Consider the following 16,246-nt stretch of genomic DNA (forward strand, 5'->3'; position numbering starts at 1 on the left):
TCGTCAAACATGTAAGACTGAGGGTGTAAATCTCTCTTTTATTATTGTTATTTACCTTTTGTATCATCATTAATGTAAGGTTTATGTCGAAAATACCTCCTTAAAACCGATTTCTAAAACCGTGCTTTAAAACCTCTTTTTACGGATTTCCAGAAGACAAACCGTCGAGAAAGGACGCAGCAACTGCTGCGCCTCTTCGAAGGAGCGCAGTTCCTGTTGCGCCTCTTCGTGAGGCTGCCGCAGTTCCTGCTTCCTTTCTTCTTCCTTCGTCCTCTGTGATTCGTTCGTCTTTTGTTTGTTTTCGTTTGTTTCTTGTTAATTCTTTGATATGATAGCATATTAACCTCACATTTATATTAGTTATCATTCATTCACATGTTTAATTCGTCATTAAATCCGACTTAAATCCCTTATAATCCAATATTTGCTGATTTTCGTCAATAAATTCAATACGGGTTGTAGAAGTTCGATTTGTTCATATTGAGTTTCTGGAATTCGTCTTTGATATATTTTAATATGTCTTTTGTCACATTCATCGCATGTTCATCATTAATTCGTTATTAATTTGTCATATTCAATCTATTTTGTTCACCCATGTCACTAATCAATCATTAATCATGTAATTAACCCGCCTTATCTCCGTTTCATACATGTTTTATTGTTTATGATCCATTAATCACATGTAAATAACCTATTAATCACTTCCATCCGAGTAAATAAATTAATCCATCGTCAAATTCACCAATGAGTATTAACAACACGCAATTAAAACTACGACCTGATTCAAGTCGAACAGACGCAGCGTCTGCTGCGCCTATTCCAAAGGACGCAGCTCTGTTGCGCCTGTTCCGGGTTGAATTCTGTCCCTGAACTCCGTTTTTGACTTGACTTAGTTTAATTAGCTCGCGTATAATTAACTATTAATCGTATTATCACCTTCTGATCTGTTCGTAATTTTATTCCTTTATTCGTTTTTTCCAAATTATCCGTTTTAAAGGTATTTTCGACATAAATCGCCTAATCCAATGTAATTATTGTAATTCTTTTATTGTGATTTTCTTTTATTGTATTTATCATTATTTCTTGTATCATTTGAATGTTCTCACATGTAATTGAGCATTAAATCCTACTTCGACCTTAATTGTATGCTAAATTGATTGTTCACCGACTTAGTATTAATTCTCACATGCTAGGATTAAAACTTGGATGTTGCATTGCATGCATACAATCGACGATATATCGAGTACGAATAACTTCCCTAATCATTAGTAGAGGCCGCTATCGAGGCGGGCGGGATTAGGTGTTCGATCAAAAGAGCTTCCTAATACGTACCCTCACCCCTTACTCCAGATCTCCGTGAACACCCGTGTTCATTGGCATCCACGAGAGTCATTCTAGACATAGAATGCTAAGGGTAACGATAGCTTAGTGTTCATGTCTCTACTTTGTGTCTTGACATGACACGAGGTATTCGAACGGTTCCAATTTCCCATAAAAATTGGTGGCGACTCCAACAAAAATGCAAACGCTTGTTTCTCTTCTCTCCCAAGCGCGCCCGTGGGCCCCCAGCTGTCCACAGACTAGTATGAAGATGAGGCAAGAATGATAACCAAGGATAAAAGAATAAAGAGTATAGAAGGATCGTAGGCTTAAAAGCAAGGGCGTCAAAAAAATCAAGTGGTTAAGGCTTTTGAATCACTCCAATAGGAGTCCGAATGAGAAAATGACGTCCGTTTTACAATCCGAGCTCAAATAGACAAGCTATCCCAGGATCCGCGCGTCCCAAACTCAATCCGCGCATCCAGAGTTGCTTTGCCATTTCAGAAAATCCTGGAAGAGGATCCGCGCATCCCGAGCTCAGGATGAGCATCCCAGACCTAGGATCCGCGCATTTCCCTCAGGGACTGCAAAGCTCTACTCAACACTTAGCATTGTTAATTACTAATCTACCCTTGCTTAACCTAATGATGTACCACTATATATACTGATAGAAATTATTAATCTCATTAATTAACATATTCATATATGTGACATTTTAATTTAGTCATAAAATTAAAACTAGATCTTATGCACGCAAACTAAAATAGACAAGGGAAGAAATCGTCTTTCTTACTTTGGGATTTCGGATTAAAGGGCACAAGTAAGATCTCCTTCTTACTTGTTCTTGAGCTTTCCTTAAAATGGATGAACAAAGGATCCAAAGTAGAATTCCTCCCAAAAGTGAATACCCAAAGAAATTCTTTAATAACTAATATTATTTGTATTAGAAATAATACAAGTCTCACTTAAAGATTGACACAAAATAAATTTTGTTCTCTCTTGTGTAATTCGACCAAGAGAGGAATGATTTTGGGAGATTTTATTTCTCTAAGTATTTCAAAGTGTAGAGAGTAGTATTTCTCTAACACACTAGAAATTATTATATGAGGTAATGAATAATTAAAGAGAAAACATTGGTATTTCTCTAGTGGGAAAACCGTTTGGGGTATGGGTAATGAGGGAGCCAATGCATAAAAAAATTGCTCTTCTCAAAAGCTAGATTTGCATGGCTACTAGTTAGATTTAATTATTGTGTTTTCCACTTAAGATAAAAAACACAATATAAATCTTATACTCCCTCCATTATTTTGGCACACCTAAAATAAAATGGGTAGTCCATTTTATTTTGTCACTTGTCAATTTTGTCACATGTAACATATTACATGACATGTCACAATGTAATGTATTTTTAACATATTAGAAATCAACATACTCATAAAATATGTCATTTACAAAATCGACTAGTAATTCGTAATTACTTGTACCAAAACGGTTTATCAAATTATAAATTACAACGTCTTGTATTTATAATAAATTAATCATTCAATTTCGATTTCAATTGTTTCGTAAACAATAATTTTATCCAAGTAATAAAACAATTCGATTACGTAGACTGTATCGAATATAATCGAATTACAATAAGACACGTTAATCTCACTCACAAATCATCCGTCAATTTTAAGCAATTTAATTAACTCGTATCGGCATACGATTAATCAAATTATCAATTAAGGGTATTTCCCTATAGGTATGACCTAAGGGGATCAACTGAGCACCACCGTCGCACGACAGTAATGTCAAACTCTAGTCAGCCAGTCATTACCGATATGTGTGGACCAGTTGACTTGTAAAATATTACATCCCACATGTATTCTTAAAATGAGGTTTAAACATGTGATCATCATGATCAACAGTTGTGATCGCATTATTGTCGGAGGACACATATTCCAACAATCTCCCACTTGTCGTCGACAAGTGTGCGTCACCAATTCTCTTGTCCTATTACGATCTCCCACTCGATGCAAGGTGTCTTTCAGTTCGTACTTTCAAGTGATCATTTCGAGAGTGGTTTCCTCGATCTGGAGAATAACTGATTGACTGGAATTATCTACCATGTATACCTTCCGAGCGGAGCCACGCATTCCCAGTTCATTTCTCCTCAAGTGGCCCTGAGATATTGTTATAACCCTGACAAGGGGTGGACATTTCCTATCGCACTTATTCCCATCGACTAGCCACAGCCATCATAACCCAAAATATGCCCATTTGTCCCCATTTATGAAGGTCGTAGTAACATAAATCAAAGTTAATCTGAAACTGTGCCACCTTAGGCGAACAGTCTTTAGTCAAAAGAATCGACTCATTAGAATACTATAGTAGCTCTCGCCACGACCAGGCTATATAAATTTGCCAGAACTCTATAAGCGGTCATTAGCCCGACAAGGTGTTCCTAACAGTATGCCTATGTGATCGACTAGTCATTCTCATATGACTCTATGGCACTTTAACTTGCCATCAATCATATCACACTCTAGTCACTTCGAGACGTCACCTCATACAAGTGACTATGGGCGTTTACTATGTCAATTTAGTTCACTTTAATGGGGTTCAATCTTGTCTCCACAACCCATTTGAATATGACAAAGTAATGGAAAAAAAATAAAAGACAAATGTGATTATGCATATGATCAAATAAAATAACTCTTTTATTTCATATCAAAATCTAACATAAAACTGGCATGCGTTTGAGTCCCATGGACGCTACATGTCCATCATGCTTAGCCTGCGATAAAGGCTTGGTGAGCGGATCAGCTATGTTATCATCCGTCCCAACCTTACATATCGCAATTTCCTTTCTTTCAATGAAATCTCTAATTACATAATATTTTCTAAGTACATGTCTAGATCTATTACTAGACTTTGGCTCTTTAGCTTGGAAGATCGTCCCACTATTATCACAATAGAGAGTGATGGGATCATTCGCGGTAGGTACTACTCTTAGATCTTCCGTGAATTGCATGATCCTTACAACTTCCTTGGCAGCTTCTGATGCTGCAATGTACTCAGCCTCCGTTGTTGAATCCGCAGTCACAGCTTCTTTGAAGCTTCTCCAGCTAACAACACCACCATTGAGCATGAAAACGAAACCAGCTTGTGATTTCATGTCATCTATATCCATTTGGAAACTTGAGTCCGTGTAACCATTAACACGGAGCTCGGTGTCTTCTCCAAACACTAAGATAGAATTATTAGTTCTTCTCAAGTACTTAAGGATGTTCTTGACGGCTATCCAGTGACTCTCACCTGGATTTCCTTGACATCTACTCGTCATGCTCAAGGCATACGAGACATCAGGACGTGTGCATATCATGGCGTACATGATTGATCAAACAGCGGAAGCATAAGGGATCAACTGCATGCGTTCAACATCATGGGGTTCGGAGGGCGATTGAGACTTGCTCAATATCGTCCCAGTCACCATAGGTACCAATCCCCTTTTAGATTTGTCCATGCTGAAACGTCGAAGAATCTTATCAACATAAGATTCTTGACTTAGTGCCAATATCCTCTTGGATCTATCTCTATGGATCCGGATACCTAATATGCGTTGTGCCTCTCCTAAATCCTTCATTTGGAAATGGTTACCTAACCACTTCTTAATAGAAGACAACATTGGAATGTCATTTCCAATGAGTAGTATGTCATCGACATACAAGATTAGGAACACAACATTGCTTCCACTGAATTTCATGTATAAACATGGTTCCTCAATACTTCGAGTGAAACCATTCTCTTTTATCACATGATCCAATCGATGATTCCAACTTCTAGATGCTTTCTTAAGACCATAAATGGATCTCTTAAGTTTGCACACTTTGTTAGGATTTTTAGGATCGACAAAACCTTCGGGTTGTATCATGTACACCTCCTCTTCTAAATGCCCATTTAGAATAGCAGTTTTGATATCCATTTGCCATATTTCATAATCATGAAATGCGGCAATCGCTAACAAAATCCGTATGGATCTTAGCATGCCTACGGGGGCGAAGGTTTCATCATAATGAAGATCTTGGACTTGGGTAAATCCTTTTGCGACTAGCCTAGCTTTGTAGACATCATCATGTCCTTCTATGCCATTCTTGACCTTGAAAATGCATTTGCATTGAAGAGGTCTTGCCCCTTTAGGCAAATCCACCAAGTTCCAAACTTGGTTTTCATGCATAGAATCCATCTCGGACTTCATGGCTTCAAGCCATAAGGAGGAATTTGGACTAGAGATTGCGGCCTTTTAGGTGGCGGGCTCGTCACTTTCTAAAAGCAACACATCGAGTGTTCCATCTTCTTCGATAAGTCCCACATATCGATCGGGATGGCGAATAACTCGGCCCGTTCTTCTAAGTGTAGGAGGGACAACCGCGTTAGATGACGAAGGAACATCTTCTTGCGTCTCTACTTTGGTTTGTGGCTCTTGAACTTCATCAAGTTCAAAATTTCTCCCACTCTATCTCTTAGAAATAAATTCTCTTTCTAAGAAGACATCCTCACAAGACACAAACACTTTGTTCTCTTGAGGTTTATAGAAGTAATAACCTCTGGTGTTAGAATAGCCTACAAAGGTGCATTTTTCAGATCGTGGGGCTAGCGTATTGTCATTTTTGGTTTTGACATAAGCATTACATCCCCAAATTTTCATGTAGGATAGATTAGGAACTCTTCCTTTCCATATCTCAAATGGAGTTTTCTCGGTGGCTTTGGTGGGACAATTGTTCAAAGATCTTATTGCGGTTTGAATCGCAAATCCCCAAAACGAGTTCGGTAACTCGGTTTGACTCATCATGGATCGAACCATATCAAGTAGGGTTCGATTTTTCCTTTCGGCAACACCATTGGGTTGTGGTGTTCCGGGTGGAGAAAGTTGTGATATAATACCACAACCTTTCAAGTGTGAATCGAATTCAAGGCTAAGATATTCTCCACCACGATCGGATCGTAGTGCTTTTATCTTTTTGTTCAGTTGGTTCTCTACTTGATTTTGAAATTCCTTGAATTTCTCAAAGGCTTCACTCTTATGCTTCATTAAATAGATATACCCATATCTACTCAAGTCATCAGTGAAGGTTATGAAGTAGTCATAATTTCCTCGAGCGGTGATACTCATTGGTCCACACACATCGGTATGTATGAGTCCCAATAGTTCGCTTGCTCGAGTTCCTTTACCGCTAAAAGGATTACGAGTCATTTTTCCAAGAAGGCAATATTCGCATGTTCCATATGATTGATAATCAAATGGTGTAATCACATTAGTCGAAATTAATCTTTTGATGTGATTCTCGTTTATGTTACCTAATCGACAATGCCAAATGAACGATTCATTTGGATCACTTGATTTGAGTTTCTTTGATTGAATGTTGTAGATGTCATTAGTCGGATTCGAGGTTTCTAAAATGTAAATGCAATTAATGGAAGGAGTTTGGCCTATAACCAAGTCGTTCCTTGAAATAGTACAACGATTGTTTTTAATGACAAAACAAAAACCGTCCATGTCCAACATAGCGATTGAAATAATGTTTTTAGAAAGTGTAGGCACATAAAAACAATTATGTAAATACAACTCAAATCCATTAGGCAAAGCTAATACATAAGTTCCCTTGGATTCGGCCACTACTCGAGCTCCATTTCCAAGGCGTAGATCCGCATCTCCTTTGCTAAGCCTCTTCACGTCTCTTAACCCCTGTAAATGATTACAAAGGTGATAACCACAACCGGTATCCAGTACCCATGTCGTAGTGGAAGTATAATTTACATCAATAACATAAATTTCCTTAGGAATTTTACCTTTTGGAACAATGATTCCTTCCCTTATATTTCGCAAATATACGGGACAATTCCTAAGCCAATGTCCCATGCCATAGCAACAATGGCACTCATCTTCAACTTGCTTGAAGTTTTTCCCTTTCTTTCTCTTCTTCTTGAACCTTTTTCCCTTAGAAGCAAGAGCTTGATTGCTTGAGCTCCCACTAGTTTTGGCATCTTTCTCTTCCAAAGATAAAGATCATATAGATTTTATGAGGCGGTCTTCCTGAGACTGGCTCACAAGAGATCTTGTAGTAGTAGGTGGTCTAGAAGAAGTGATGAAGTTTATGTTTCCATCCGAACCTATCCCAAAAGAAAGTTCTCTAGTAGTGTCGAAATCATTGTTGAAGCAAACGTCGTCAAAAACATTGTGGCAAGACTCAATAGTTATCGGTGTAGTAGCGTTTGATGGATTCATTGTAATATGGAGGAAAAGGAAATATTAACATTTGTCATTTTTAATCATACTTGTAAATAATTTTAACAAGATATGAGCATTTATATAGTGACCTCTACCCAACTATTATAAATGATTCCAAGACTCAAATTCATATTAACTTAGGCATCGGTAAAGCCGAATACAACCCTTATCAATATAACTCGGTGGATTAACTCTTTAATCGATTCTACTTTTAGAACTCTTGGTCGATAAAATTACATTAATATTTATCTTTAGCCCGAAACACATCCGGCAACCGTCGAGAATACTTTCGTTGAGTTCAACCCAAATTTCGAATAAATGTGTCCATGATCCAAATTTACATCAACTTGGGCATCGGTAAAGCCGAATACAACCCTCATCTTTATAAATTCGGTGGGTAGACATTTATCACACACTTCCCCTACGTAGCAAGGTTTGTACCTCGGTAAAGCCGAGTGCACTCCCTCACGAAATAGGTTTTCATGGTTTCTAATTTTTGGTAAGGCTAAGTCTCAATTGTTTATTTTAGCGAGATGTCATGTCAATTTATTATCTATCACGTTTTAAGTGAACTAAAGCGGTGAACTACGATAATTGTAATTGACACGGTCGATAACTCGATTAAATGATAATGCATGTTTTAGTTATGGTGATTTAGCGATGCATGCAACATATAAATAAAATGCAAAGCATAAATAAATTCCTAGTATGGCCTTCCTAAAATATTAAATCTAATAAACTATTACAAATTCGGAAACCAACTCCTTTGGTCCCTTGAACTTCGGTCTTGGCACGCATTTTAAGGCAACACTTTCTTTAATGGATCGCCTTCTCGAGTGGCACCGTCTTCAAGGAACTCCGGAATAAATGAATTACAAAATGAATTACATAATTTCCTATTATACATTTGTAATTAAAATAAAATAAATCTATTAAATTACAAAACGGTGATACGAGATCACAATAATTACAACCGAATCGATATTCCCATACATTTCGGGTAATACCAATTAAAACTAACGCCATACTAAGTAAAATTACATAATTCAAAAATTACATAAAATTAAGATATGACAATCATAAATCAAATGCAGCATTATAATATGTATGAACATGCTCGATTTTATGCTAAATCGCCTTTAAAGAGCCAATATCGTATATTAATCGGTTTTTACGGATTTGCGTGATTTAACTTTTTAAAAATCACAATAATTACACAAATTCATATTTATGTACAAGTTAATTACCCTAACCATCTTAGGACTCAAAATTAGTCTCCACTAATATTTTGACAATAATTAAACTTGTTTTCTTAATGTTGTTCATAAATGGACCTAAAAATTACAAAATTGCTATAAACTTCAAATTAAATCATAAAAATTTCAAATAATTTCAAAATTTGAAATTTAAACTCATGAACATTCTGGAAAAATACCATGACACCCATAATATTCAAAAACTTAGGTTAAAAATTTCGAAAATTTATCGAGAAAAACAATGTTGCGGTTTATCGGTTTTAACAAATATGACCGTAAAAATATAAGAAAAATTATTTTATCAACTTTTCACTTTTAGATCTAAAATATATGATAAAATTCAACATGTGACGTTTTTCTTTTAGTCATGAAGTATGTTTAAGCATTATTACTAATTTTAGTCACTATTTATGTGATTTTTCATCAAAAATTCATAAATCATGCATAAAGACTTCATTATAGCCAAATATTTTACACACATCTTGTAAAATTGCATGTGACAACATACTAAATTTCCATGACCAGATTCGAAATATAACTCATATTAACCTATTTTCCCATTTAAATACGATTTTAACTTGAAAAATCCATATTTCGAGCAAAACAACTCATTTTATCATGAATATTTACAGGCTATTAGTAAATAATATATGTGAAAACATATACAAAAACCACTAAAAAAATCGAAGTTTAGCTATTTTTCGTCCAAAATGACATTTTTATTATAAGAATCACATTTTACTGCCAATATTATATAAAATGAACAATAAAATCCATAAATAAACCAAAATGTCCTAAAACTCACTTAGGATCAGAAACTTTTAACATGCAAATTTATTTTAAGGTTTATCTTCATAAAACCAATTTAATTAGTTTTGTATGTTAAATCATATAACTCGGAAAAACTATAAACCGATTTGCATGCAAACAACCTAAGGCTCTGATACTACTTGTTAGAAATTATTAATCTAATTAATTAACATATTCATATATGTGACATTTTAATTTAGTCATAAAATTAAAAGTAAATCTTATGCATGCAAACTAAAATAGACAAGAGAAGAAATCGTCTTTCTTACTTTGGGATTTCGGATTAAAGGGCACAAGTAAGATCTCCTTCTTACTTGTTCTTGAGCTTTCCTTAAAATGGATGAACAAAGGATCCAAAGTAGAATCCCTCCCAAAAGTGAATACCCAAAGAAATCCCTTAATAACTAATACTATTTGTACTAGAAATAATACAAGTCTCACTTAAAGATTGACACAAAATAAATTTTGTTCACTCTTGTGTAATTCGGCCAAGAAAGGAATGATTTTGGGAGATTTTATTTCTCTAAGTTTTTCAAAGTGTAGAGAGTAGTATATTTCTAACACACTAGAAATTATTATATGAGGTAATGAATAATTAAAGAGAAAATATTGGTATTTCTCTAGTGGGACAACCGGTTGGGGTATGGGTAATGAGGGAGCCAATGCATGAAAAAATTGCTCTTCTCAAAAGCTAGGTTTGCATGGCTACTAGTTAGATTAAATTATTATGTTTTCCACTTAAGATAAAAAACACAATATAAATCTTATACTCCCTCCATTATTTCGGCACACCTAAAATAAAATGGGTAGTCCATTTTATTTTGTCACTTGTCAATTTTGTCACATGTAACATATTACATGACATGTCACAATGTAATGTATTTTTAACATATTAAAAATCAACATACTCATAAAATATATCATTTACAAAATCGGCTAGTAATTCGTAATTACTTGTATCAAAACGGTTTATCAAATTATAAATTACAACGTCTTGTATTTAAAATAAATTATTCATTCAATTTCGATTTCAATTGTTTCGTAAACAATAATTTTATCCAAGTAATAAAACAATTCGATTACTTAGACCGTATCTAATATAATCGAACTACAATAAGACACGTTAATCTCACTCACAAATCATCCGTCAATTTTAAGCAATTTAATTAACTCGTATCGGCATACGATTAATCAAATAATCAATTAAGGGTATTTCCCTATAGGTATGACCTAAGGGGATCAACTGATCACCACCGTCGCACGACAGTAATGTCAAACTCTAGTCTGCCAATCATTACCGATATGTGTGGACCAGTTGACTTGTAAAATATTACATCCCACATGTATTCTTAAAATGAGGTTTAAACATGTGATCATCGTGATCAACAGTTGTAATCGCATTATTGTCGGAGGACACATATTCCAACATATACTCCATTTGTAATAACCAAAAGACCAAGTTCTCTTAGATTAAATATCTATCTTATATTAGATTAGGAGTAGATTAGAATAGATTAATTTCAATCATTCCACATTAATCTTTCTTTAATTATTGTTCAAGGTTTATTATTATTGGATAATTGAAGATTAATGGGCTATTATTGGAGAATTGACAACTCTTCATCAATCAATCAACTTTTCTTCTATTATTCTTTCCTTTCCAATTGTTTATCCACTACTACACATACCTTGCATTGGTGACGCTTTTTTAGGCGTTTTTCGACGCTTTTAAGCATCGGTTTTTTATTTAGCGACGCTTTACAAAAGCATCAATTTTTGAGCCGTCGTTATTTTTTGACGCTTTTTTTTGTCAAAAACTTTGACGCTTTTTAGCGTCTTCTTTAACTATTGACGCTTTTATTTGTTGACAAATATGACGCTTTTAAGCGTCTTCAGTGATTACTGACGCTTTTTTTTGTCAACAAATTTGATCTCTTAAGCGTCTTCGGTGATTACTGACGCTTTTATAAGTCAACAAATTTGACGTTTTTAAGCGTCTTCAGTGATTATTGACGCTTTTATATGTTGACGCTTCTTATTGTCAGAGTATAATTTTGGCTTTTAGATTTTTAAGAATTTGATTTCCTGATAAAATCGTAGAGAATAAATAGACATATAATGTAGTAGTACTACTAGCTATTACTAAATCATAAACCAGCATAATGCAATATATATATATATATATATATATATATATATATAATGAAGTAGTACCCACGTACTTTTATAAATAATCATATGTCGGATACATATATCGTCTCCGCCACAAATACTAGCATTGATTGATAATTTAACTAATATAAACTAGTACTAAATAGTACGACAAAATCAAAAATAGCCATAAGGATCCGGGTGAAAGTATAAAATCCAACATAAAGTTGTCCAAAAAATTCGTAAATAATGCTATGAAACTAGCTAGACAAGGACACCAAGTAGTTTGGACGTCGTAGGGGCTTCAATCATGTTGGCGCAATGTCAAAGGGGCTTCAATCAACATATGAAGGCGGATCTTCACCATCTGACGAGTCTAAAACCTATAACGGGCAAACAAAATATATTTTATATGAATATATTTTATTGGGACATATACACTGAAGGCAAGAATAACATAAAGCAATAATTTACATGAATATATTTGATTAGCTCCAAAATTTTACCTTCACATGGAAATCCAAAATTCCAACAGGAAAACAACACAACTCTGATGAAAGCAACACTAAATGTTTATGGATTTTGGGCTTATGATGCTACTATTGCTCTAGTTAGAGCTGTCGAATGAGTTGGTAACATTAATTTCACCTATCGGAAAGCTGACACTGAAGCTAACTTATCTACTGATATTGCTACAATGGGAGTCTCACAGGTTGGCCCCCTAAGTTGCTGAAAAAACTATTACACATGAGATTTAAAGGTTTGAGTGGTAATTTTACTCTTTTCGATGGGGAGATTCAAGGCTCGAATTTCCAGTTCATAAACAATAGGAATTGTGGGAAGCATGTAATCGAGTATTGGACACCATCCAGCGGACTAGTTAAGCCAGCTGACAGCGGAAAACATGCTACTTCAGTTGTTAGCCTTGCCACCATTAGATGGCCTGGTGATTCAACATCGATTCCTAGAGGTTGGGTGAGTTCAGCAAATGGACAGAATAACTAATATTACAAGTACCAACTGCTTAAAGAGCGCCAATAAAACAATAATTTTAGTTACTAACGGAAATGAACTACTCTGTTTATGCTAGTCATTAATTTACCTTTGTTCAAATTTGTTGCATATCATATCTTCGACCTACATCAAAAACCAACAAAAAATGGGAACAATTAAATGTTACAATAGGACACAAAAACTGGAATATTAATGAACATGTATACTAGTTATCGCTAATATTGCAAGTACCAACCACTTAAAGAGAGCCAATGAAATAATACTTGTAATTACTAAGGGAATTGAACTACTCTGTTTATGCTAGTAATTAATTAACCTTTGTTCAAAATTTCTCACAAAATTGGTAAAGGTAAACAATTGACTAAGAAAGAGAGAGTATAAACTAACCATAAACTATACAAAACCTTCATACTTGCAATAGTATCGGTTTCCCCTATCTTGATTCTAGCCAAACCATTTGCCTATCATAAATTCAGTGGCAAAAACAAAGATCAGCTTGTACCCCAGTTCGATAAAAACTCGAATCCTACACAGAAAAAGAAGTCCATTCTACTGACAAGCTCAATTGAGATTTCTCCATTACAGTACCCCAACAAATCAACATTACTACTGACAAGTTCAATTGAGATTTTAAGTTCAAATTACCGATTTTTTAACCGAGCTTATCTTGTTCCAATAGTAAACCTTGTTCCGCCACTGTCCTGGTACTACTAATAAATTCAATTTACAGCATCAAAGCCAAGCAAATCCCGTTAAATACACAAGCAGAGTCAACTACATCGATTAAGAAAGACAAATAAGAAGACCTATATAAATTTATACACAATTGAGTATACAAAAGAACAAACCATGGAACCTTAAATTTTAATCCCTCCGTCGGTCATTTGTTTTCCTTTTTTATTCTTTATACCGGGTATTTTTGTTGAAGGTAAACAAATGATTTAAGACGAACGAAAGGAGTAGTATTGTACCTGAAAGAAGTTGTCAATTGGTCGTGGGTTGTTAGTTGGTTGCTAACTTGTGTTGTGGTTTAATTTTGGAGGGAAGGCTGCTAAACCTTGGTCAATGTAATTATGGCAGGGATAGCGGATGTGTCAAAACTGTAGAAATTCGTCATCACTGACAGTAATAATTTCCGGCAAAAATTAACAAAGCATGCTCAAAATAGCAAAAAGACATGCCTAAGTAAATATTAGCCTCCAAGCTCGGTAAATTTTGCATTATTAACATTCCTAAACTAATAAGAAAACAAGGAACAAATAATCAATAATCAAACATGATTTTAGGAGTTTAGTACTTACCCTTATAAGAGGACCTAATTCAGCTAACTTATTGGTCAACCTTTTAATCTCTTCGGACGATGACACCCTTGTTTTACAATCAGGGAGTATGCTTATTGACCATGCTGGGGACTACATTTTACAATCAGGAAGTATGCTTATAGACCATGCTGATAAATCATACGGATTACAATTTATCACGGAATGCTACCACCTGAGATGAGATGAAATGATAATTGTAAAGAAAAGTTGCACAAGTCCCTTTGCACGAGAAGACGTTAGCCTGTACAAGTACACAGAATCAGGCCAACAATATTGGTAGAGAGACTAGTATGAAAAGATCTCACTTGTGAAACCATACCAAATCCTTATTTGTTAGAGGATGCTGAAAAACACACAGTTTATCAGTTCTGCTTCAATTGACAAGGAAACATAAAAAACCTATTGATTCCCAACTTCACTAATATGTTATCGTAGCGATTCCTTTGATCTATTCTTAAAACTAATGATAATAGCTAGCATTAACTCATTCATCAGACGATTCTAAAACCCAACTTCACTAACATGTTTTCCAAGAAAAGCTGGAGAAACATAAAACTTAAAAGCATCATAGTCAACTTAAAAACAAAAAGTAGAGACATGGAATTCGCTACGATTACAAAGAGGGCTAGGTAAGCTAGATGTCAAACCAGTACATTTCCTATAGGATACGCAATTGGATAGCAAACTATCATTAATAGTCGCACAAATCACACAATTTTCACCAACAGCAAGTCCATATCTAGAGCAGATGGCTTCAGGAATAACTTATAAACAATTGGAAAAAATAGAATAATGCAAATGACTTGCAGAAAAGGAAATGAAAAAAAAAAAGGAGAATACAACAATACAATTAATCATCATTACCTCTCCAAAACAATAGATAAGAGTCACTGACATGACAATAGCAGCAAACTGCTTGGCAAGCTTGTCCGGGTATAAAGGACTATATCTGGAGAGTGTGGTACACTGGTGCGATAAACGTTTTTAATCACGATATTGAGATAATTTGCTCCAACTTCATTTTATGGTCATTCGCTTTCCCTGCTATTATTTCTAGAGAGGTTTAAATGTATGTACAACAATCATTTAAATCAAATTTATTAAATTTAAAGTTAGATTTCACATCTAAGATTGGCGTACTACAATCGTACGGAAAATGATTACACTATTACATTTTTTTATTAGTCCCCAATACTATAAGGCTACCCATCGTTGCAAAAAATTGTGAAAATAGAAAATCAGGACAAAATAAAGAAAAATAGTTACTAGCTTACCACAAAGTCTGAAATCAGTAGTTACTAGCTTGTTGTGAACCTACAACTATCGTCAGACTAAACAACAATTAAGAAAGCACAACAATAAACCAAACTAATTCATGTTTAGGTGATGGTAAACATGGCGGCTCTTCTTTTTGTTTCCATACTTGAAATATGCACACCCTGTGATGTCAGTTACATGGAGTTGTTTCCTTATACAATGAGATTACTCAATAGTTCCACTTTGTTCTTACCAGGTTATAGACGTTATGATGGAGCCACATAAAAAAAAATTGATAATACAGAAAATAAGCATTACATGAAAAGTCCTCTAGTTGAATATGACTGACCTTGGATTCATATCCTTTCATGCTATTGTTCATGATTGGAGGCGAATAATTCCTCATACCAATCTAAATCTAAAAAATATCGATTTTACTTCAATTTAGATCTAAAAATTTATTGTAATCAACTATATGTTACCATTAGCAACAAACGATTTCGCAAGATTCTAATCAATTGATCAAACAATTTCAAAATTGAAAAGAAGGATAATGAAGATAACCTCGAGTAGTTGTTGAAGGAAGCGGTATATTGAATCGTACACATCGATAGATGCGGCGGAGCACGAGAGAACGATTACTATCAATAATAATGGCAAAAATCGATTCAATTATTGCTAGTAATCGATTATTGTTGAGAGATTTCCCATTATTATTTAGGGTTTTGTTCAATGGCTGTAGAGAATGGGAGAAGAAGATGAAGAACGAATGTGTGTAAGCGGAATATTCTAGGCGCGTTGGAATTTTGGTGGAATTTCAATTTTAATAATTGCGCTGAAAC

General features: G+C 34.7%; 1 protein-coding gene across 11 annotated transcripts; it reads right to left on the minus strand.

Moving 5' to 3' along the window:
- Positions 1-11,973: 11,973 nt before the first annotated feature.
- On the minus strand, positions 11,974-16,246 carry LOC141642790 (beta-galactosidase 4-like). Of its 11 annotated transcripts, XM_074451736.1 has the most exons (9): positions 15,969-16,246; positions 15,754-15,822; positions 15,012-15,188; positions 14,320-14,388; positions 14,127-14,237; positions 13,471-13,532; positions 13,213-13,286; positions 12,914-12,948; positions 11,974-12,194 (listed from the first exon to the last, which is right to left on the minus strand). In XM_074451736.1, the coding sequence occupies exons 3-6, from the start codon at positions 15,042-15,044 to the stop codon at positions 13,488-13,490; spliced, it is 258 nt and encodes an 85-aa protein (XP_074307837.1). In that variant the 5' UTR covers positions 15,045-15,188; positions 15,754-15,822; positions 15,969-16,246; the 3' UTR covers positions 11,974-12,194; positions 12,914-12,948; positions 13,213-13,286; positions 13,471-13,487. The 11 variants fall into 11 exon arrangements, 1 of the variants encoding a protein (XP_074307837.1); XR_012543436.1 differs by having other exon boundaries at positions 13,471-13,535; positions 13,797-15,188; XR_012543437.1 differs by having other exon boundaries at positions 13,213-13,535; positions 14,127-15,188.

The sequence above is a fragment of the Silene latifolia genome, chromosome 2 (genome assembly GCF_048544455.1).
Source record: "Silene latifolia isolate original U9 population chromosome 2, ASM4854445v1, whole genome shotgun sequence".
Lineage (NCBI taxonomy): Eukaryota > Viridiplantae > Streptophyta > Magnoliopsida > Caryophyllales > Caryophyllaceae > Silene > Silene latifolia.

What these genes read in the sequence shown, in the direction of transcription:
- LOC141642790 (XM_074451736.1), bottom strand. Translation starts at nt 15,044, where the DNA reads ATGTCAGTGACTCTTATCTATTGTTTTGGAGAG. An exon ending in TTATCTATTGTTTTGGAGAG is followed by an intron (nt 14,389 to 15,011) that starts GTAATGATGATT and finishes GTACTTGTACAG; the next exon opens with GCTAACGTCTTCTCGTGCAA. An exon ending in AATTAGGTCCTCTTATAAGG is followed by an intron (nt 13,533 to 14,126) that starts GTAAGTACTAAA and finishes ATTTATTAGTAG; the next exon opens with TACCAGGACAGTGGCGGAAC.